This window comes from Aythya fuligula, chromosome 3 (assembly GCF_009819795.1).
Source record: "Aythya fuligula isolate bAytFul2 chromosome 3, bAytFul2.pri, whole genome shotgun sequence".
NCBI lineage: Eukaryota > Metazoa > Chordata > Aves > Anseriformes > Anatidae > Aythya > Aythya fuligula.
The window spans coordinates 111,329,673-111,352,470 of NC_045561.1; the positions used below are offsets into that span (position 1 = coordinate 111,329,673).

At 41.6% G+C, this 22,798-nt stretch overlaps 1 protein-coding gene across 2 annotated transcripts in view; it reads left to right on the forward strand.

Moving 5' to 3' along the window:
• KLHL29 (kelch like family member 29) overlaps window positions 1–22,798 on the forward strand; it is a 389,804-nt gene that overhangs the window by 132,105 nt on the left and 234,901 nt on the right. For both annotated transcript variants that reach the window (XM_032185708.1, XM_032185707.1), the window contains one exon: window positions 10,873–11,178. In XM_032185708.1, the coding sequence (XP_032041599.1) occupies window positions 10,918–11,178 (261 nt within the window). In that variant the 5' untranslated portion in view covers window positions 10,873–10,917. The remainder of the gene's footprint in view (window positions 1–10,872; window positions 11,179–22,798) is intronic.

Genomic DNA, 22,798 nt, shown 5'->3' on the forward strand with positions numbered 1-22,798 from the left:
CCGAGACTTGGATTTTTCTGTTTTGCCCAAGGCAGCGAAGGAAAATTAGTTTATTAGTTTCACTTCGGTCACTGGTGAATATCTTCCCCCCCTCACAAAAATAACACTTTAATTCTGCCTGATTTGAAATAATTGACCGATCAGGAATGAGGCATGTGCAGGGAGCTACCAGGACTGAATTACACCGTAGGCCTGGAAGATCAATTGTTTGGGAGGAGAGCTGAGGCGCCGCAGCCTTATATTACACCTGCCTGTTTATTGCACTTGGCCGGAGGGGAAGGCACTGCGCCATTCTGATCTGTTGCCTCGGAGAAGTACGGATGTAAAAGGAATGCAAAATAAGGGAGCAGCAAGTTATTTTTTTATGTTAATACATTTTATATTGATATTGAGGACATTTGAGTAAACGGAGCCTCTAGTTTATAGAAGAGCATATGTGTTTTTCCTTCTTTCTATGCCAATATTCTTTGCTAAATGCAGTTAATTTTTTTTGTTTTATTTTATTTTTAGTTTTTCAATAATACTTGTAGTGATTGACTGGTAGCAGTAGCACAAATGCTTAGTAAAATTAGTCCCACTGGAAGATTACTCAGATGCTACATCTCTTCGCCTTACTCCTCCTTCCTCTGCCTGTTTTAATGATTTCATTTTAAGAAAAACGACCTGAGGCACAGTGGAGAAAAAAATAAAATAAAAGGCACAACAACAAAAAATCTGACGGACTTATTCTTTGGCAAACCCATGGAACAGAAGCGAGGCCAGATGTTTGCTATACAGGCATTTGGCATGTATGTAGAAATCTCGCTACAAGACTGCATATAGAGTTTTTGACAGCTTTGGCTGAACGGAAATGAATGATTGCTATTCAGGATAAAATGCAAACATTTTGGCCAGTGCTTGCAAATCTGGGAGCTTCACGGTTATATTCTAAACTAGGTTCTCCATATTCTTAAATCCACATTTCAGTAGGTGCTTACCAAACGTGGCATGATTTATCTCTGTGATTTTTTGAGGTTCTACATCACCTAACGTATCTTGAGAGGGTTTTTGCAAGCAGTTCATGCTTTTGAGAAGTGAGCTGATCCTTATGTTATCATGCTAGTTCTAAAGCAGCTAATTAAAAGCTTCAGACCTCTGGCCTAGAAAAGGTAGGTTGCTGATTTACTGTGTTCGGCAAACAGTTTTCATCCGACAGTTGGAAAGATAAAACATGAGCCGCTAGTGGCAAATTTTAAGTGAGAAGCAAGAAGGGGTGGTGGAAGAAGTGATAACAGGAATTGCTTTTAAGAGGCACAGGAGCAAGCTGAGAAGCAGGTGGCTTTGATACTGGGTGTGCTATTAGTTCATTAGGATGGTGGCACAGTCCCTCTCATTCCTGAAGCATCCGCCTTTCAAAACAAAGCAAAAATAACAAGCAGATGTAAGCGATACTTCTTCTGGTGAACCAGCTGAGAATAAAATCAGTAGCTTTACGAAACATGGGTAGACCAAACAGAGGTGATGAGCTGTGACTGCATACGGACAGATAACATGGGCTTCTGGCCTTCAGTGACATCCACCAGGATGGGAACATTGAGATTTGAAATCCCCAAGTGTCTGCCAGGTGAGCTGGAAGAAAAGTCCAATATTTTTAGCCGGGAAAAGGGTTACATGTACTGATGCACGGGTAGTGATGGTACCAGTGCCACAAAGCAAGCAAATGTCTCCTGGAAATGTGCAAGGAAACTCCCCTCTAAAAGTGTGACTAGAGTAGAGGTGGCTCCATAAATGAAAAGTGAGAAAGCTTTTGAGGATATGAGCATGGAGGTCAGCAACCGACCCATATTCAGGGCACCTGACACTGCAAAAACAGGAGTTATTCCCCATGGTGTAGGCATCTTGCGCAGCCTCTGGAAATTCCTTATCGCAGGATGGGGATAACTGCACTTTCCTACTTCAGTCAACAGCACGAAGTGCATCATGTAAAAACCTCCAGGATGCTTAGATACATGATGATATGGCCTGTGTTCATCTGTGTGCAGTAGATTTAATATTTCTTGTTTGTTTTGGAGGCATTTTGCATCTAATAAGCCGTTTTTATATACCAGATGCTGTTGCTCGCTGCGGCGTACATGTGGTCTTCATTTTGGGGGAGTGATAAATGCATCCTCTTAGAACAATGAGTTGGAAAATACTGTGTGGTCAGAGGACATCAGTCCTGAAAGAGGAAATGTGCTGCTTCCCCTGGTGCCACCTGAAGCTTTTACCTGTGAACATGGAAAACGGGGATGGGGCAACCCAAAAATACCCTATAAGAGGGTAATCCAGTTAATTCATAAATACAGTTAATTAATTTTTGAAGGAATGCAGGTGATCCAGAGAGATTTTGCAGCAAAATGCACTGTATTTAACCCTTTCCTTGGTGGAGACCTTTCTCCTAGTAGGAGAACTAGTAGTAGTCACTGCTTGATCAGTCTTCTCCAAGGGCTGGAAAATTGGAGAATGGCAGCAAATCAAAGGGAATTTCTCCTGCATGGTCCAAATATAATCTGAAGACCTAGTCTGCACCCCTAAGAAACCAGCCCCAAAAGAGCCGAGAACCTCTTAATTAAATTTTGCGAGATCTAATTTGTGACATTTGGCAACGCCGACAGTAGCTTATTCTCCATTTCTGCTTTATTAACTATGAAGTCTTGGGCGAGATTAGGTATGTCAGGTGCTGGCATCCACCCCGTGCATTTTGAGAAGATGGCCGGTTTCCCCAGAAGCAACCTAGTCGCATCCCTGCCTTCCCTCCTCTGTTTTTCCCTGCTGGCAATTTTGGACCGTGGTTGCTGGCCGATGCCCAGGCAGCCCCTGTGCAGGGATTTGGGGTCCCGGCTGCCGGCTCAGCCCTGTGAACCTTCCTGCACAACCTCCCCACGAAACGAACTGGCCGTTAACATAGCAGCTTTTGGCATTTGGCTTCCTTTTGTTTGCTTTTCATGCTAATGAGATAATTTAATTAGGGAAGTCAATGTTTTGGGCAGTGTTTTGCAAGCAGAAGTGTTACGGAGGAACAGGATGGATTTTCTCTCTCCCCATTTTTTAGCCAGGCTGGGTTCCAGGCAGCGCCGGCTACTCAGGACCCTGTAGAGACATCTAAGAAAGTTTATTATGCCTTTGTGTAAAGTTCTGGTGGATTTTCATTTAGAAAATTGCTGTGCAAAATTCCAGTCGCGTTGCTGCAGGAGGACATTGCAGTGCCCAAGAATCTGCAGCAAATGGCAGCTGAAATTGATTTTGGGGAATGGAGCTCAAAGCTCTGCCCTGAGCTTTGGGGGGATGTTTGCAACGTGCCATGGGGGAGAAACAGATCAAATGAGAGATCTTTCAGATAAAAACCTAGAGAGAGAGGAATGGAGTTAAGAATATTCTCAAGGTGCCTATCCCAAACCATTTTATATCCATTTGTATATTTTATATCAATGTATAATTGACAATAGCTTTGTCTGAGGATGGGGATCAAGGCCTTTCAGTATAGTGCAAGACATTTGACAGATAGGGGGATTCCCCAAAAGGTAGTCTGATGTAAACCATGTACCTTTGTGTGTGTCCAAATCTGACACATTGCAGGGTTTTTAAGTGGCATTGTTCTTCATCTTCTGCTCCAGTGGTGTGAGCAGGAGAACGCTTCTGGAGCACTATGAATTTTTCTCACCCTGCCAATGCTCGTGATCCATAAATTGCAGGGTGTGTTATCACTACCACTCAGGTTGGAAAGGAACTGGCACTTGAAAGCAAAGGATGAAATATAGGAAATTACTGTATTTAAAATAAATTTCCACTTGAAATTTCCCAGAAACTTAGGAATAAAACATACACATGCAGACTTTTTAATAACTCCTTATTTTGGGACGACCATATCCTGCCAGCTTCAGGAGAAAGAAACCAAACTTTCACTCTCAATGTGGCTGATTTATTTTTTTTTTAATTGGATAGTCTAGTTTATCTTTTTACTTATCTAAAGATAATTTTTCCACATCTATCTTAAAAACTCAAGCATATACACACTTTTCTACAATATTTTGAAACAGGGAAGGAAAGATCTAAATTATGTGTTTTGCAGAGTGGACTCTGTCATGGGAAGAGAGTTGTATTTGCAGCTCTGATTTTTTTTAATATGTCCCAAAGCATGGTCTCTTCCAACATATATTTGGAAAATTAAGTCCTATATAATCTCTTAAATCTTGTGCTCCTTTATCACTTACAGTGTTAGGACTTTTTTTTCCTTTTTTTTTTTTTTTTTTAAAGATCTGATTGTAGCAAAGCAGCTCAAGCCTCTCTGCCTTGTCTTGGATTTTACAAGAGCTTTACAACTGTTTACAAGACTAAATCAGGGGTTTACAAAAGTAGACCTTGCTTGATAATAAAGTTGTTTCCTTGCCCCTCAAATATTTCTGGGTCTTATCTTTCTACACAGCTGCTTGTAGTTCAGCTTTACAGAATCTCTTGATTGGATTCCTACTGCCTTAGTCTAACAAAGAAGTCTTTCAATGAAGTTACCCAAATGGAAAAAAAAGAAGTTAAGTAAAAATTGTAAAAATGGAGTAGTCAGATCCTTGTAGGCTTCTAACAATGATTCCATATCTATCTAAGAGAGTCTTCGTAGGTTATAAATAATGTTGAGCTGAAATTAAACATTTTGTTTGTCACGCTTCTGAAGTAAAGACTAGCTCCCAAAGCTGCGAGGTTGACTAGTTTGTTACTGGTTGATAGGGCTACTATTTTATTTGAAATATTTTTTTTAAAGCCACATTTTCTTGTGTGCAAAGTGTGTGCATGTGTGTGCTTGCAATTAAATGATGCCCAGAATTTATACATTTCGATGAGATTTTGGTGCTGTATACATAAATTAATGTCCTTACCCCCCTGTGCCTCGGGAAGGGTTTGTTGTGTTGGTATGCACTGATAAAACTGCATCCAGTAACAGTTCCCCTGCAGCATATATCTGAAATCATTCGAGGTTAGGTACTTAGACATCTTCTTCTGTATCAGTTACAGTCCTTCATGCTAGATCTGATTACAGCAAATCTCTCTCTTCTTCTTCATATTTTTTTCTGTAAATCTCATAAAATACTTATGCTTTGCATGCACTTAACTGCTTTTTAAGCTCTCTAATAACCTATTTTATCTGTGCTTCTGTTCAGCCAGTCTGAAAACTCGTAAGGCTATTTAGCTGCTTATTTTAATGTTTCAAACTCTTTCTTTCTTCTTTTCTTCCGTCTCTCTAATGACTGCATACCTACTTCCGCTGTGCTGTCTCCCAACCTCTCTTGCCGATCATATTTCTCCAATGTTATTATGTAAAAGGTAAATTTAGAAACAAATGCTTACCCAGGAAAAAATTTAAATTAAAAGGCTGACCTTTATTTTTGAAGTCACTTAATGAAGTTGACTAATAGTCTAAGAAATCTGATTCTCGTGCTTCAGACTGGCTGAAAGCCTGTTTTTCCTTGTATTTATATCTGTGAGGACAGGCATTTTAAGGAGACCTTGACTAGATAAGCGTGGAGAGCAGGGAAAAAAGCTGCTCTAAGGCTCAAGCCGGACTGTCATTTAGAGGAACATGAATAGGAAACATTTTTTCTGCAGAACAGTGAGTGCTTTGGGCTCGGGGGAAGAAGGGCTGTGTTTAAATGTATTGAGCATAAAATGAAATGTTAATCACTTAGGTTTAATAAATCTGCAGCAATGATCTGTTTGAACCTGGTAAGAGGCCTGTAGTTAGCACGCCGCTATCTCAAATGCCTCTGGTCTTTTTCTTGCCTCTGTGTACAGATGTGGAAGCTGCGGAAACACGGCACAAACGAGCTGGCAGAAGAGACGTGGTGAAAAATGAGCACCAGCATGAGGGCGGTTTTCAGCTGAGAAGGCAGGAGGGCTTCTGAATTGCCAAAGGGCTTGGGGTAAATTTGGAGGTTGAATACAGTTGTACGTGTAGGTGCCCCATGTTATAGACCTGATGATGCTCCTGTTCTGCAGAAAAAAAAATAAATCTCAAATTTTATTGTTGGGCAAGTTGTTTGTATGAGAAATTTCAAAAATTTGTGGTTTTCACTAGCAGAGAACTGATTCACATTTTACCTTCCTTCAAGAGGAGATTTAAAGTCATTTCTTTTTTTTGGCCTTTCTCACCCGCTGCACCACGTATTTTGGCCACAGGGAGCCAGGACAGACACCTGCCACATTTCTCAGCAGGGCAGTCAGTCCTGTTTCATTGCTCTCCTACCTTCTTCCCTAGTCAACCTTCCCAGGCCTGTCTTGCAGTGAAAGTAAATTACAGAGGAAAGGGTCAGGTTCATGTCTTGCCTGGCTCCAGGGAACTTTGCAGGGCCGTTCTCTGAAATCAGTGGGCTCTCAACGCTTGGCATAGTTCAGTCCTTGCTACACCTATGCATCGATGGTGATCTTCAGGGACCAGGGCAGGCATTTTGTTTGCTTTCCCATATCACTAAATCTCATTTCAGATTTGTCGTGGGCTTCTTATTTCCGCCTGCTTGCTCGATCTCTCTTCTGTAGCTTATAGCCTTTTCCGCAGCTCTCCCCTTAATGCCATTTTGATCTCCTTTTTGCTTCAAATTTATCAGTTCATCCAGTTACGGCTATGGGTTTCTCTCTTTTCTCTCCTCCCTCTTTAGTTTGGTAAGGGTGTTTTTCCCCCTCCAAGAGCATTTTTGTTCCTTTTGGCTGCACAGTGAAATCCTTTGATTCTGTGTGACAAACAGGAACACACATTTCCTCTCTCATCGAGATTAAAGACACCTGGCTACTCCGGCGATTCCTTCTTGGTAGAGCGTGGGGGAAGGCCTGTCTCATTGACTTCACCACCTTCACTAGATAGTTTGTCAGCTGAATTAGCTGTACAGAGTGATTTTCAGCAGTAACAGCATGCAATAGCCCTCCTCATGGACTTCTGATATATGCAAATCCTACGTTCTTTCTATTGCCAGGCATGACTACCTTGTGGTTTTGTGGTATCTGGAGCCATGGTGGACGTATCTGAGATGGCTTTAAGCTCATCTCCTTGAGAAATGACTTCTGGACAAGGCAGTGGGGAGCTTTGTGCTAGCAGAAAAAAAAAAAAAAAAAAAAAGAAAAAAAAAAGCAGTTGATAGATAGTTGATAGTTGATAGGCTCCAAAACAGAAGTTGATAGATTATAATTAGCTGGGGCAGCAAGTGTATTGTGGGCAGTGCTGGGAGTTCCCCAAGTCTGAAAAATGAGGTGAAAACCTTCTTTTTTTTATACCTTTGTGGTGCTCAGGGGGATTTAAAGCTAAAATCGAAGGGCCTAGAAAAGAAAAATACGTGTGCATACATATGAATTGTGAGAAAAAAAATCCCTTAAAAAGGGAAAAACAATGAATTATTTGTGGGTGTTGATACTGGTATTTATAAGCATTAGTATCTTTCTTCTCCCTTTCTCCCCAGTGGAAAGGTGTGGTTTTCTGTTTGGTTTGGTTTGGTTTTCCCTTATTCTTAAAAAAAAAATCTAAAACAATCCATGGAAAATTTAGCCTAAAATTGGATACAAAGCTTTGACAGGGGAGGGTCAGGCTGGGGGTTAGGGAAAGGTTCTGCACCCAGAGGGGGTCGGGCATTGGGACAGGTCCCCAGGACAGTGGTCACAGCACCGAGCTGCCGGAGTTCAAGAACGGTTGGGACAACACTCTCAGACGTAGGGTCTGGTTTTGGGTGGTCCTTTGTGGAGCCAGAAGCTGGACCCGATGATCCTTGTGGGTCCCTTCCAGCTCGGGATATCCTATGGTTCTGTGAATCTCTGACTTTGGAACAGCCAACAGCTGCGTTAAGGTGGAAATACTTGTATGCCTGTGATTAGTGACTGCTGTCCTCGCTGTTCGTGTGTGGTTTTTGCTCTGGCCTCCTTCAGGGCCGTTCCTCAGGATGGTTTATGCTGCTGTCCCGTGTCGAGCTCTCTGTGGAGGAATGTGATGATTGAGCTTGGCTCCGGACACGGTTTGTCGGAGAAGTTTTTCTTCTGAGTACAAAATATGTTTTAAGCATTATTATTATGATTATGATCCTTGACAAAGATAGACTAGACAAAGCATAAACTCTGGATCCAAAAATACATTTAAGAGCTAGCCCAGACCATTTCTTACCTCACCCAGCAGCTATTTATGAGAACATTTTATATTGTTTCTAATTTTAAGCAATTAATAACAAGCACTAGCAGTTGAATACCCATTTATTAGATAGTTATCCCCTCCAGTTTTTCTGCACGTCTTCTTGCTGTCAAATATCTTTGCATCCAGCCAAAACCAACATGCTTGAAACAAGCGGTGTATATTTAACGCAGTGCATTTCCAGCTCTTGCTTTTAGTTTTTATTGTAAATAGAATAAAAGGCGGTGACTGGACAAAGAGGAGAACTTGCTTGTGAAGAGGGCGGTGGGTTTTAAGTAAACTTCTTAATGCACGGCTTAGTCACAGGCTTTTTTCCTCCTTGTTATTGACGTAATTGCCTGTCAGTCTCATCTGATAGTAGAATTGCTGGGGGCATGGTGTCTTGGATCGTGTGGCAAAAACTGCTAGCTATTGACTTGTGTGCATGTGTGCTCTGCTCTCCGCTGAATTAAATGTCAGATATACTCAAGTGTGTGGGTGGGTGGGGGATATGTGATTTGGTTCTCTCTCGTTCCCTTGTCAAGAAGTACACTAATACAGCTAATGGAGATCCTCGAGCACAGAAGGAGAAGGGCATTCAATTGACAGCCACCTTCCAAACAGTCAAAAAAGATCGCTTCCTGCACTGGGGGATATAAGATATGAGAAGAAACTTCCAAAGCAGGGAATAATAAAGGCTATTGTGAAATTGCAGCTTGCAGTTTACAGTCTCCCTTTTTGCCTGGCTTTGCAAAAGGTTTATAAAACTAAAGGAAGGAGGTTTATGCCTGTGGAATTTTTAACCTTTAAAGATGCTATCTTTAGGTACAGATTTTATTCTGAGATGCTTGACACGAGAGGAAAAACTTGCTTTCTTTGCTGCTCCTGAAACAAAAGTTTCTGTTTTCACTACTGCATCTATCACAGCACTTGTGCCTCTGTTTTTTACCATGTTTTGTGTCTGTCTATCATGTCCATACGGTCCTGTGGAAAACCCCAAATGACCTTTCTGATTTAAAGTATCAGAAAGCCACAAAAACAGGAGAAAGGGGAATTTTTGAATCCCTCAACCTCCAAGTCATAAAGTCAAATCTTGCATCAAATCCTACCAGAGAAAAAACAACTGGTTCTGTTGGATTACCAGGAGTGCTGATTTTGTGGTCAACATCCACAGCACTGCTGGAGCAGGGTGGCATCATCACCATTGCCAATGCAGGTTCTTGGGAGATCTGTGTTGGAAGATGATTGTGGTAGGGATTTTTTTGTTGTTGCTGTTTTCTAATACATATTTATATCATTCATTTTTTAACTGAGGAAGAGTTTTTTTCCTCTCAAGCCAGTAGTTCCTTGGTGAAGCACATGAGCCTTTAATACACTGCATTTAGTCGTAGTAGTTGTTTTTGTTTGCTTTTTTTTTTTTAGTTCTACTGGGTGAATAACTACCAAAAATGTTGATAGGCACACTGGTTTATACCACTTCTAAATAATAGCTCTCTGAAGCATTTTGTTATCTCTAAGTTTCTGGGTGAGTTTTGTTTTAGCTTCCATCCTAGCAGATATTTTTACTGTCCATTTTTGTATCTAAGAATTTGTGAAACAAAATTGCTTCAGCTGACCTGTTGTTATTATTACAAACAATTTATTGGATCGTGTGATGCAAATAAAATAAATCAGATGCTGCAGTGACCTAGATACTCATTATTTATTTATGGGAATAAATATATTTAGCATATATTTATACTGTTCTTCAATTCAAAATGCTGTAAACTCTCAGTTACTCAGACCTCTGCTGGGAAAATAGCATTATTGCCACCATTTTGCAGGTTAGGAAACCTCAGCAGGAAGACTTAAATAACTGCTGTAGGCTATGTAAGATATAATTATCAAAACTAGGATTAGATGTTGGGAGTCTCAAGTCCCAGCGTTGTGTTCAGCCGTCTTGCTCCTGGCTGATAAAATCTGTGGATAACAAAGACTGAGGAGGTAACTAATGATAAGGACAGGATGCTCACACAAAGTGATTTGGTCATTTGATCATCTTGGCTACATTAAGTGTTTTACGTCTAGCCAAAAGCACGGGAGGAGACAGAAAATGCTGGCGTGCCCTGGAGAACAGAAGCTCTAGGGAAAGCTCGGGCGTCCTCGGGGTGAAATGTTCCTCCCGTGGGAGGAGGTCGGGTGAAAAGGAGGGTAGGGGAGAGTGCAAAGCAGTACTCAGCTTTAAAAACAGAGAGGTAATGAATAGCTCCAGCAGGCAGATTTTTCTCCCTCTGGTCTTTAGGATTATTTGGTCGCACGTCAAGTGCAGAGAAGTCATAGTGATGATCTGAAGACTGTTGAGAAAACTGCAAGATGGAGCTGTTGGAAACATTTTCCTGCTATCAGAAGATTTGAAGGATGATTTTCTTCTAGCTCAGCGTCCCGTGATTTGTGTGCTGTTACTTGTTATTCTGCTGGAGAGTTTGGGCAGATGGTGTTTCCTCGGGTCCGAGGCACGGGTCTCTCCACCACATGCTTGTAGTTGTTCAAACTCTCCAACTTCTGTTCTTGATTAACATTTACTACAACACTGCTCTCTTCCTCTCAACGTTCAGCTCAGAATAGGAGTGTAACAATGCTCTCCTAACACAGAGGAGGCTTGGCAGGAGCTTGTCCTGGTGACTGCAGAGCACGGGCACACTGCAGGGACCTCACTCCCAACACCTGTTTGCTTTTCAATCTTTCAGGCACACTCTCGAGTTCCCTTTGAGAAGCAGCCGCCCTCCACCGAGATGTCACGGCACCACAGCCGGTTTGAAAGAGATTATCGGGCCGGGTGGGATCGCCGGGACTGGAGCTCCAACGGCAACCACGTCGGCAGCACCAACTGCAGCAGCGCCGCCAGCACCACCAGCACCAACCGCCCCGGGCTGCTGCCCCTGCCCATCGTCCCCTCCCGGCTCCCCACCCCAGCCACCGCCGCCTGCACCACGGGCAACAGCGACGTGATCACGAGCCTGGTGGCCAACTCGTCTCCAGCTTCGACGACCAAAGTAAGAATTTAGCTTTTTTATATATTCCTTATTTATTTTATTTATTTTTTTTTTTCTGGGGATGATGTCTTGAGGGGATGTTAGAGGTGGAGCATCATCCGTCCCTTTGCAAAATCTGCGTTTGCAGCACAGCAAAGAACAGGAGAAAATGTTTTCCTGGGCAGTCTCTGCCTTTTTATCATTTTGTGCATTGTGCACGCACTTGAACAGGACATCTTTGCTCTGAGACTTAGGGTTTTCATGTTCCTGAGAGGCCCAGGGCTGAGCAGAGCAAACTCCCCTTTTCTTCTAGCAGTGCCTACATTTGGGCTCTCCATCGCTTTTCCTGGAGCCTGTGGTTCCCATTTTTGCTTTTGAGAATGCCCTCGTTGTCTGGTTACCAAGGCAGGGCTGTGGTTGACAACAGGTGGATGTGGTTTTCATCCAGAAGGTGCAGAAAATGGGCAAAGGGCATAATTTTGGCCAAATGGTGTCTTTTTCTTTTCTTTAGTTGGTACTTTCATATGAGGTTTACAAAGCCTCATTCTTAGTGCAGATTAGAGTGTAACAGTGGGACTGTTAAAACCAGGCTCTCTCTTTTGTACAGAAATGCACACTAAGAAGGAAAAAAAATGTTAAGCAGCTAAGAATTGAAATCACTAGTAAATCATTGAGGCGTTTTGTTCTAATATATAACTGGGGAGAGGGGACAGCTTTTTATTTTTTCTTCTTCTTCTTTTCTTCTTCCCTCTCTCTTTTTTTTTTTTTTTTTTTTTTTTTTTTTTTTTTAAGCCACCACAAACATTTAGCTCTTTTAAATCTGCAAAGAACAAGTTGTTATTTCAGTTAGAAACTTTGGGTTTCTTTCTGCATGCAAATTCAGGTAGAACAGCTGGGGAATAGAAAACCCTGGCAAATTGTAAAGGTGACCACAGCATTAGCAAAGTGAGCCAGAAGCACTGCTGGTTTTCTTTTTATGATATTTAACATTTTCTTTCAACTTGGTTTCATTTTAATAACTGCAAGTGCCAAATGCAGGAGACACAGACAGGGGAAAGGAGACAATAAAGTTATTTAAAGCCAAGAGCAAGCTGAAATTTTACTGCAGTACCATTATTATATTGATTTTTTTTTCTTCGCACTGTAGAAAAACAAGGTCAATGCTGCAGAAGGAAACATTAGGCTAAAGTTTACAGTGTATTTGGTTTTAAAAATTTTCCATGGTGTCTTCAAATAATTTTCATTTGAAAGAAGCCAATCTGATCAAAACATACTTAGAGTGCTCCAGATGCTATCCACAGATAGACGCATTTCAATCATGCTTTTTCTGGAGAAGATTGAGGCAATTTTGGAGCCAAAGCAGTCATTTCATTTATCATGACCTTTGTTCCTGGGTCTGCTCAGAGTCCAACTATTGTCTGAAGCTGATCAGCCCTTCTCCCAGATGTTCAAAACCATTTTGAAGCACAGCAGTGCCAGTAAACCATGTGTTTACTGGGGAAGAGGAGGCAGGAACTGCAAGTTAAATGCCTTTTGATCATATGTTCAATGTGAACTGTTTTCTAAATTACCTTATTAGGCAATTTTCTGATTACTTTCATTAGTACGAATGTTTTGGCATGAATAGATCAAAAGCAATAAACAGGCAAGAATGGAGGTAGCATGGGACACTTTTTGTTCAGAGAACTGTTAATCAGCTGTGTAATCTCCCATAAAATTAATGTGCAAAAATGCCTACCGTCCTTGCCCCAGCCTCTTCTGCCGAGAATCAGCTGAGCAGCTCTGGAAATTCAAAATGGCATGTACTGAAAGAAAAAGACTTTTAAAGAGAAGGGAGGGAGGATCAACAGAGATGTAAGGGTATAGTGTATAGCGAGATTCCAACTAATGATGTGGAACAGTGTCAGGAAAAAAATATCAGGTGCTCGTACATACTGATGCTCACCCCACCTGACTCCATCTCTCTCCCTGACACACAGCCGAGGTTAGCACTTGTGGTTAGCGGTGTCCCCAGCCAATGCCTTTCTCTTGAAGAATCCAGCTAATGGTTAACCATAAAAAACGAGGTCTGTATAAAGAGGAAATCACAAGTTGGGAGAGTAATGCGGTTGCTTGGTTTATTTAAAAAAATAGGAATGTGCCAAATCGTCTTGAGCTGGGGAGAGCTGAGTCTACCATCTGGAGCCTTCTTGTTAACGTGTTTATGGGGTACCAGGTCACAGAGGGCCAGTGGCATCTTAAGATTAATTTCTCGGTTCTGTTTTGTGGTTGGAAGCAGGATATTTGATAGCTTAGTTGGAACTTTCCTCTTCTGTGATAGTCTAAGGATATGGGTACAGCCAGTGATATTCCTCCAGCCTGAGGACAGAGAGGCCTCTCTGCTTCCTCCAGTTACCAGCTTTGACTTTAGTGCATCTCCTGAGCTGGTTTGAATAACTCAAAAAGCACAAAGGCCCAACCTTTTGTTTTGTATTCCTGCTGTTTCATTATCTTCCCAGTTACAACTTGATTCATTTTTTAATAAATCATTTAGTCTGGCTTCAGACTTTGATCCTTGATTCCTCTAGTTTCCTGCAGTGTACCAGTTTCAGTAGCCTCCAAAGCGACTCTGTATCTTTTACATCCCCTCCAATTCTTCATCCGCCTTTGAAAATCTGGATACCAAAACCATACGCAACATTTCGGCATCATACTCACTCTTCCCTCATATAGAGATAAAACCACTCCCTTCCTCTGTTCCCATGCATACAGAGCTAATAATAATTGTTCCAGGCTTTTTCACCAAGGTGCTAGATGCACACATAGCATTTTTCACTTGGGTCCTTACACTGCTTCCAGAGTAACTGCAGTTGTGGGTACAGTCATGTGTTCTTCCTTTTCCTACATGTATAACTTCACCATTTGTTGCATGAAAACTCATCATTTCACGCAAAAGCGTTGTTCTCCTTACTTTCCACCCCTTTAATATTTCTACTACCCACAAATTTATCAGTGTTATGCCAATTTACTTCCGGATCTTGGTTGCAAAGTTGAATACCATTTGGCTTAGTATCAGCAGTTATTGTCTCGTGTTGAAACATTTCCCGTTGGGAGGTAAAATCTTAGAAAAAAAAATACATCAGTTTACCAGTTCTTAACTCATTGACCACTACTGCTGTCAATTGCAAAGTCTTTAATCCAAAACATTGCACAGTGCTAAGTCAATAGTTATTAAAAATACATATAACATGCCATCATCCTCCATTAGTTGTTATCAAGCAGAGTCATGATCTTGTCAAAAACTGAAGGGAAGTCATTTTGACAAGAGCCCTGTCTACTGATACCTCTATTGGCAGGCATTGGTGGTATTCCTGCCCTTCACCTCCTGATGGACTGAATCCTAAAATGACAAATTCAGAAAGGAGGAAAAGCCTTCTTTTCTCTCCGACTGGACTGCGAAGCTGCCTGTGTTGGTGATGGAATTGCTCTGGGAATTTATAGATAAATAGCTTTAAGGACCACTAGACTATCTAATCTGGCTGAACCATTTGGTCTTTAAATTATCATGGAAATGTATGTAAGATTAAAGACTTCACCCCGAGTTATGAGATATGAATGGAAAAAGCGTTGGAAGGGAGAGAAAAAATTGATCAAATTAACTGTTGGAGAGAGGTGAAACTGTCTTCAGAAGGAAGCTTAAGATATGTGTAATGCCAATGATGAGGGGGTTGGGCTTCGTCTCTGTTTTTATGCTTCTGGAAGAGCTTTTTACGTCTTTCTGTGGAGGGCTTTAGAAGGATTTTATTACTAATTATTAATGTGTAGGAGAACTTTAGAACTAATTATACTTTGCAGACCTTTGAAATTTATTCTCAAAGCGTACCTGTAACCTTCTTACCACAGATGCTTTGGTACAAATCACACTTAGTGGATCTGCCACGTTTAAGTACTTACGGATGTTTGGTCTGAGTTATTTAAACAAAAAGAAATATCTGTATTTTCGTAAGCCTTAATTTTTGCTGAGCAAAATAAAAATGATACTTTGCACTGCTGTAACCTATTTCACTGGAGGCTGCCAGGAGAGGTGAGAAAAAGTATTTAAACCTCAACAACATACGAAGAGTTCAATGCTGCACTTCCCATCAGGGAAACTGAGACACTGGGAGGTTTTGACCGTCATTTTTTCTGCTCATTCTGTGCCACCATGGGCAAAGTTCCAGCTCTTTTAACTCAGCTTGGCTTTTCCTCCTTGGTGCTGTGCGGAAAGCCACTGACGGGCACCCAGGGGTCAGCGCAGTTTAACGAGACGAGCCCTTCACTGCAGATCTGCCTCAGCTCCTCGAATGCCTGAAGCAGCCAGTAGGAGAAATGCAGAATTTCCTGCCATTAAACTGCTGCCTTTGCATCAGTCCTTAGTACCCTGAGCCCTGTCACATATGACGATGGACTTCAGGTTTGGGTTTGTCCCTGTGTTGTGGTTTTCCCAGTTTTTTTTTTTTTTTGTTTGTTTGTTTGTTTGTTTGTTTGTTTTCCTGCAGTGAGGTTATTTGTGGGTAGAAGGAAGCTATCAAAGAAATCCATATAAGACTGCAGCACTGCTTAAGATATTGGCAACAAAACACTCTACAATTCATTTAAGGATGCTGCACACCATTCCAGCTATGTTTTCCGTTCATCTCAGCATCTTCATTCTTTGTTGCTTTTCCGAATTACTTTGCGAGTTACTTGTACAATTTTCTCCATCAAAGCTCCTGTATCACAGCTTCAATTTAGAAGTGTTGTCATGGGCTGTAATTTGAAATTTTATTACCAAGAGATTTTTTGGTTATAGAACATTTACTTTTATCATCTCTATATTATTTTTAAATGCCTGAAAAGATTGATACATCAACAGAATCTGTGCAACACCAGGCGAGATCTAATTTTTTTTTCAACCTTAATTTTAAAAACCCTTTGCTTGGAACATAAATTGATTCTTAAGCCTCCACACACTTAATGATTTGTTATTCTCAAGGTTAAACCTATGACAAATCTTATAAAAATGCCAGTCTTCAGTTTTGATAAGATTTTCTCCAGCCGAGCTCAGGGATAACTATATAGTCTTAAGTCTTTAAATAGCATAACTGAGATGTGATGCTGGCCTCCTGTACTTACGGCACTCTCATGCCATTTAAGGCACGCGTGGTATTGCTGCCATAGTTTTGATCCCACTGTGGTTAGCCGCTGTTCTGATGTGGGAGAGAAGACAGAGATGCTAAAGCATTTATTCACCTCTCTGGCAAGGCAGGCAAAGGATTGCAGGGGGAAAATCGCCCCCACTGCCTTTGTCTCTGTGCATCACTGCAACTAAATCGCATTAAAAAGATGCGTGGGGAGGGGAAAAAAAAGATCTTATGGTGAAGGAAAAACAAGTCAGTACGGCTGAGGAATGCACAGTAAAGAGGAATGAAGTGGAACAGCCCAGAAGTAAAATGTTCTATGTTTCTTTCCCTTAAGGTCCAAAAAATTTAGCTCCCTCCATGGCAGTCTGTCACATGCAGACGGTTTGCTGTGCGTCGCGGAATTTATATTGTCTGTTTTCTTTCTCTCACTTCAGAGGTGATGATTTGCTAAGCTGGTATATGGCTTCCACAAATATTTAAAATATTGATTAAGCAGAGGAAAAATAAACACGCATTGTTTTTCAAGTTACGCCTTATGTTGTACATGACTAATTACATACAACAATTTGCTCTGCAACGGTAACTGAAATTTATGTACTCTTTTTATTATAAAATGTAAGAGGCTTGCATAAGGAGAGAGATTATAAATATTGGAATACAACAGTTGCTAGAAAACAGTCAAAACATGCACTGATGAAGTATATAGGATTTGCTGTTCCAGCTTCCCTGTGCGAAGCTACTCTACCGGTCCCCTGAGGGCTCGTATTGATAGCTGGCATATTTTTGTCACCATTTCAGATAGTAGCCTGTCAATTCTTTGATCTGGACATGATGCAGCAGTCCAGACCAAGTGCAGTAATGGCAAAAGCCGTGTTACAGATCTGTCTGATTCTTTTGGCCAATTACTGTGATGCTAAGTGAGGTTTCAGTACCTGGATGTCAAAAAGCGCAACTGATTTTTTTGATTTTTTTTTTCCCAGGAAGGTATTTTTACCTGTGAATAAATTTTTAAAATACAGTAATGTGAAGTTTTCAGGGTCTTTGAAATGCAAGCCCTTTCCCACCTAAGCAGAGACTTCTACATGAAGCTCTAATTATGACAGATTATTACATGAATATGGGAAAGCAGAGGAGTGCCCCAGAGGAAATAACACACAATGGTTTGTAACAGAAGATAAGGACGGGTTTTCTCTGGCACCCAAATCATATTCTAGGTTTTCTAACTTTGAAAGTTCAATAAAATTTGTGTAATTTACCTTTTGGGGTGACTGGAGTGCAGCTGCCAGACCGTGCCTCTTGTAAGAGGTCTGCAGGCAAGGAAAGACACCCAAAGTGCACACTGTTGGTGATAGCAGTGCACCATTGCGCCAGCCCAGCCAGGGCAAAAACAGCAGAGTGCACCCAAAAATATTACTGTATTATCCTCCTGGTATTCCCTCAAAAGTCTGAGAGGTCCTTTAGAGAGATGTGCCAGGAAGAAGAAATGCCGAGATTTGACCCTTCAATCCCAAGAGACCTATTTCTTTGCTGATTACAAATTGACCAAAAATGTCTATAGATTGAACTCTATGATAACTTCTGCTAAACTAATTGTATTTAGCTAATATGACAATGACACAACAGCTGAGAGGTAACTGTGCCACCAAGGGACAAGAGAGCAAGGTGAGAGCAGTGGTGGGTTCCAAAACTGACGTGTTAAAGGTCTTGGTACAGAGGAACTAATTCTGACATGTCAACAGCCTGGAGAGATGCTTTGGGCAGTTTTCAGGCTCCTCTGTAGAACGCTGTTCCTAATGATCTGTGGCCCTAGAGAGGGCTTAAATTGTGCTGATGGTCTGTCACATCTTCTTATCATCCTATTTTAATATTTCTTCTCATGTGGATTTTTACATATTTTTGATAGTGTAGAAATTAAGATGTACAAAATGTGGCTTTAGTTTGTCAACTTTTGTGGGTACTTTATTGGACTGAAATTGGTCTGAAAGCCCTGGCATGCTAATTAATCTGTGAAGTCATAAAAAGCTGCTTGGATTTTTTTGACTTGCAATGTGTTTATCATCTGTTGAAAGAGCTAAGAGGTCTGGCCAGTTTCTAGTCCCAGTTCCATTTGAAGATGAAAGGCAGCATGTTTGAAACACTAATTGACATAGCCAAGTACTTACAAGGTCACAAACATGACAGCTTTGGATAAAGAAAAAGGAGTATTTCTAGGCTTTGGCACTTTGATCAAAAAGTATCTTGACTTCTAAAAGGGATAAATATCAGTAATAACAGTAACCTAAGCAAAATGTGTGTTGGCTAGGATTTAAGAGCTTGATTCTTTGAAATGATTTACAGTTCTTTTTATTTTCTTATTTTTTCTCATCATTACATCCTTAGCATATGTATTAGTTGCAGATTATCCATTAAAAATTCAGCAGAATACGTATGTCTGTGCGTTTCATTAGAAAATTTGTTCCAGCCTCCTGTCAGGCAGAAAATCCTGCCTGTGAGCTTCCTTGCCTGTGATCTGATGTTGATTACTTGAAGTTTTATTGTCCAAGGAGCATTACTTCTGAAGGAGGGCAGGTTATCTGCATTGTAAATGCATAAAATCATAAGGTTGGTTGCTGTCATTTAGGAACGTACTGCTGTTGTCGCCGTCAAACGTAGCTACAAAAAGAATTTTATGAGGAATCATTTGGCTGTTTCCTATTATTTTTGCTGTCAATGACTAACTTGGTCAGGAAGGCCCTGCAAATTATTTTCAAGACAGCTGATCTAGGTAATTTCTGATTTTGGCATTGCATGAAGAGGGCGACGTCAAAGGAAGCTTTGAGGGAGGGGATGAGTGGATTAAGGTCTATGGTGGTACGGGGAAGCCAAATGCAAACTGTTTGCAGAAGGCTGCAGGGGCGGTTGGGTGGGATGTCTTCCTACCATAATTTTTGTTAACAGTAACATAAAAATGGTGGTCATTTTTTAAAACACAGTTTTACTGCCTATCAGAAGGAGAATAAACTACCAAAGTGATCATATTTTCATGCTGGCATTGGTTTCCTCAAATTGCTGGTTGATTTGGACTCTTCAGTTTAGACCTCACTTGCAAAATAAATGAACCAAATTAACAGGGAGGAAGGGAGGAAGGGAAGAAGGAAGGAAGGAAGGAAGGAAGGAAGGAAGGAAGGAAGGAAGGAAGGAAGGAAGGAAGGAAGGAAGGAAGGAAGGAAGGAAGGAAGGAAGGAAGGAAGGAAGGGAAAAAAAAAAAAAAAGAAGAAAAAAAAAAGAAAAAGGAAAAGAAAACTGAGCCAAGCTTCGCTTCTCCATGTCATTTGGTCCTTGAGTTCTTGCTTGATACCACAGTTGTCTATGAAGCTGATGGACATAAAAATAAATTTGGCCCAGGGAGTGATAAACAGTACATTAACCTCTGCTCTCTGGCTCCTTTTGCTGCTCAACGTTACACCTGCAAACGCTGGACACGGGCTGATGCTCTCTGGGCATACCAGGAAGCACTGATCAGCCAGAGCTGACACTCCAAATTGACATTAAAGCAGCACCACTGCCCTTTCTACAATCCTGAAAATCCTCTTGACAGAGTGCCCAGGCCTTTAAGAGGACCACGAGGATCTTGTGACCCGATGGCAAGAAGCATAGGCCGCCTGTGCTGTTTCTCTTGAAGCAATGCCAGGAGTCACGTTGCATCAGCGATGCTGAGCTGCTTGCCATCCCATCCGAACAATGCACACAAGGTGCAGATATCTTCTGCATAAATGGAAATGCAGTGACTCACTATCTTGTGAGTGGGCACAACACTGGCTTTATTGTTGATGCCTGCAGAGCTCTGCAGGGGAGACCACGGAAGGAATTCCTCACGCTTTTTTCCAACTCCAGTTTCTCCTTCTAGAAGCAGCTCTGACAGAGATAAGTATTCAATCATTACGTTGAAAAGCAGTATGTAGAAGAAGGATAAACTTACAAGTGCCCAAGTTATTTTGGGTGAGTTTCCCTTGGAATTTGAAGCATTACTAAGTGCCTGTGTGCTGGTTAACTGCTGTAACACTTCTTGGATGAGATGGGCACTTTTCAGCAAACCAAATGCACATTTTATTTTGTTTTGGAGGAATTGACTGTCCTGGAATCCTCCCAGAAGTCAGTCTGCCTCTTCTGTTTCAGTTGCTCTGTGCTCCTGTCAAGCTGAAATAGATGTGGTTGTTACCCACTACAATTTAGCATATCCAAACTGATTCACTTTGGAAAACAAAGCCTGTAGAAGTTCTGCTGAGAAATATATGTTGTCTGTAAGTGGTGTTTGTGTGTAAAGTGATATGCACCCACTGTATAAATAATGAATAATAACTGGTAATAAATTCTTCATATTGTAGCGTTATTTCTTACTGTTTATGATCCCGGGTCTTTTATGGTAATCCCGAAACAAAGCACTGAAAAGCATGTGAATAATATTTACTACCACTAAGTTGTTACACAAACATGTCAAGAAAGAGAAGCTTTTTTGGCTGTATAATTTGAATGCTTAAGACTATATACTGTTTATATGATAATATTATATATAATTAAAGTTATCCTTTCATCCCAAAGGAACTCAATGTGTTGTACAAAGTCCATGCATTCAAAGCCGCTGAAGTAATGCTTCGAGGTACATTTGTCAGCCAGCAAGTGGAATACTCCCAAAGAGCAATGCTGGGCATAATTTGACCACATGTTCCCCTGCAAATCCATATTCTTTTTAAGAAGTACCAGTCTTTGTAAGACGAGCTGTGTGGTACAACAAGACCCCGCAGTGCCCCCAGAAGGATCTAGTTGCTCATCAGCGACAGCCTCCTGGTGGCTCAGGAATTTTTTACCAGGTGTACGAGGCCAAGCAGGCACAGCTGGGGGCCTCCTTGCCTGAGGGCAGGAAAATCCTGCCTGAGCTCAAAGGAGCAATGCAGGTGTATGGGAGCAGGGAGAATCACAGAAGTTGAAGTCACTGAGGTTGCAAGGGGCCTCTGGAGGCCTCTGAGTCCAACCCCCTATGGTTGGACCTTGTCTGGTCAAACCCAAGTGTGCTCCAGCAGGGCCACATAAAACTACTTGCCCAGGACCATATCCAGATGGCTTTTGAAGATCTCCCATGAGGCAATAGACTCCATAATGTCTCTAGGCAACTTATACCAGAGGTCCATCACCTATACAGTAAAGAAGTGCTTTCTTGGTGTCCAGACAGAACCTCCTTCTCCAGGCTGAAGAGTCCCAGCTCTCCCAGCCTTCTCTTATATGAGAGGCGAGGCTATTTGAGTGGCATTTAGAAAAAACACTGCTTTGCTGTGCAGGTTTGGAATTAGGAGAACCTAAACTCAGCAAGAATTAAAATTGCCAGGGGCTGTTAAGAACAGTGAGAAGGGTGTCTGTAAAGACACTGGCAGCAAAAGGAAAATGTAGGTTTACTGCTCAGTGAGTAAAGAGACCTAGTCCCAGATGGACATCCAAGAAGCAGAGATGTCAGTGCTGCCTTTGCCGTGGTCTTCACTGGCAGGATCTGCTCCAAGGTTCATCCAGGTCCCTGTGCGTGATGGCAGAGTCTGGGGAAGTGAAGTACCATGGTAGTGGACAGGCAAGAGGACAGGAATAAAGGATGAGCAATGGACTTGCAGACTGCTTAAGTCAACTGGACATACACAAGTCCATGGACCAGACAGGATGCATCAAGGAGTACTGAGGGTGACAGATAAGCTGATGTGACTTTGAAGCCACTCATAGTCATCCTTGATTGAATAAAAGAACCCCTGGTTCTTTTATTTAGTGTAACTTTAGCAAGATTTTGACAGTCACCCATAGTATTTTTTAACTAATGTGGAAGGATGCATACTGCATGGGTTCACTGTGAGATACGTGGATAACTAGCTGGACCATGAGGGTCAGATAGAGTAGAGGGCAACTGTTCAGAGTCCCACTGGTACTGGGATGAGTAGTCAGTATAGGGACTGATAGCGTTTAATATCTTTATTTATTATGTGGACATTGCAATGAATACACAAATAACAAATTGAATGGAGCTATACATATGCTAGAGGGTTCAAAACGACCAAGATGAAAAAACGGCCTGCTATTAACCTCATAAAGCTCAGCAGACAAACACAAAGCCTTGCCACCTGGGATGAAATAATCCCATGCAGCTGTGAAAGCCGAACAGCAAATGGGTAGAAAGCAGCTTTGCAGAAAAGGACCTAGTTGAGAGCATGTTTAAAATGAGTTAGTACAGTGCAGTGGAGGCCAGCCAGATGATGGGATGTATTAGCAAGAGAATGGCCAACAGTTCAAGCAAAGTTCATTCCCTGTCTGTTACTTCCATGACTATATCTGAAGGAGCACATCCAGTTTGGGGCTTCCGAGTGCAAGACAGACACTGACCTACTGGAGCATGTGCAATGGAGAGCCACCAAAATGATTTGGGGACTGGAGCACAAGACATAGGAGAAGCTGAGAGGTGGGTCTGCTGAGCACAGAGAAGAAAAGGCTTG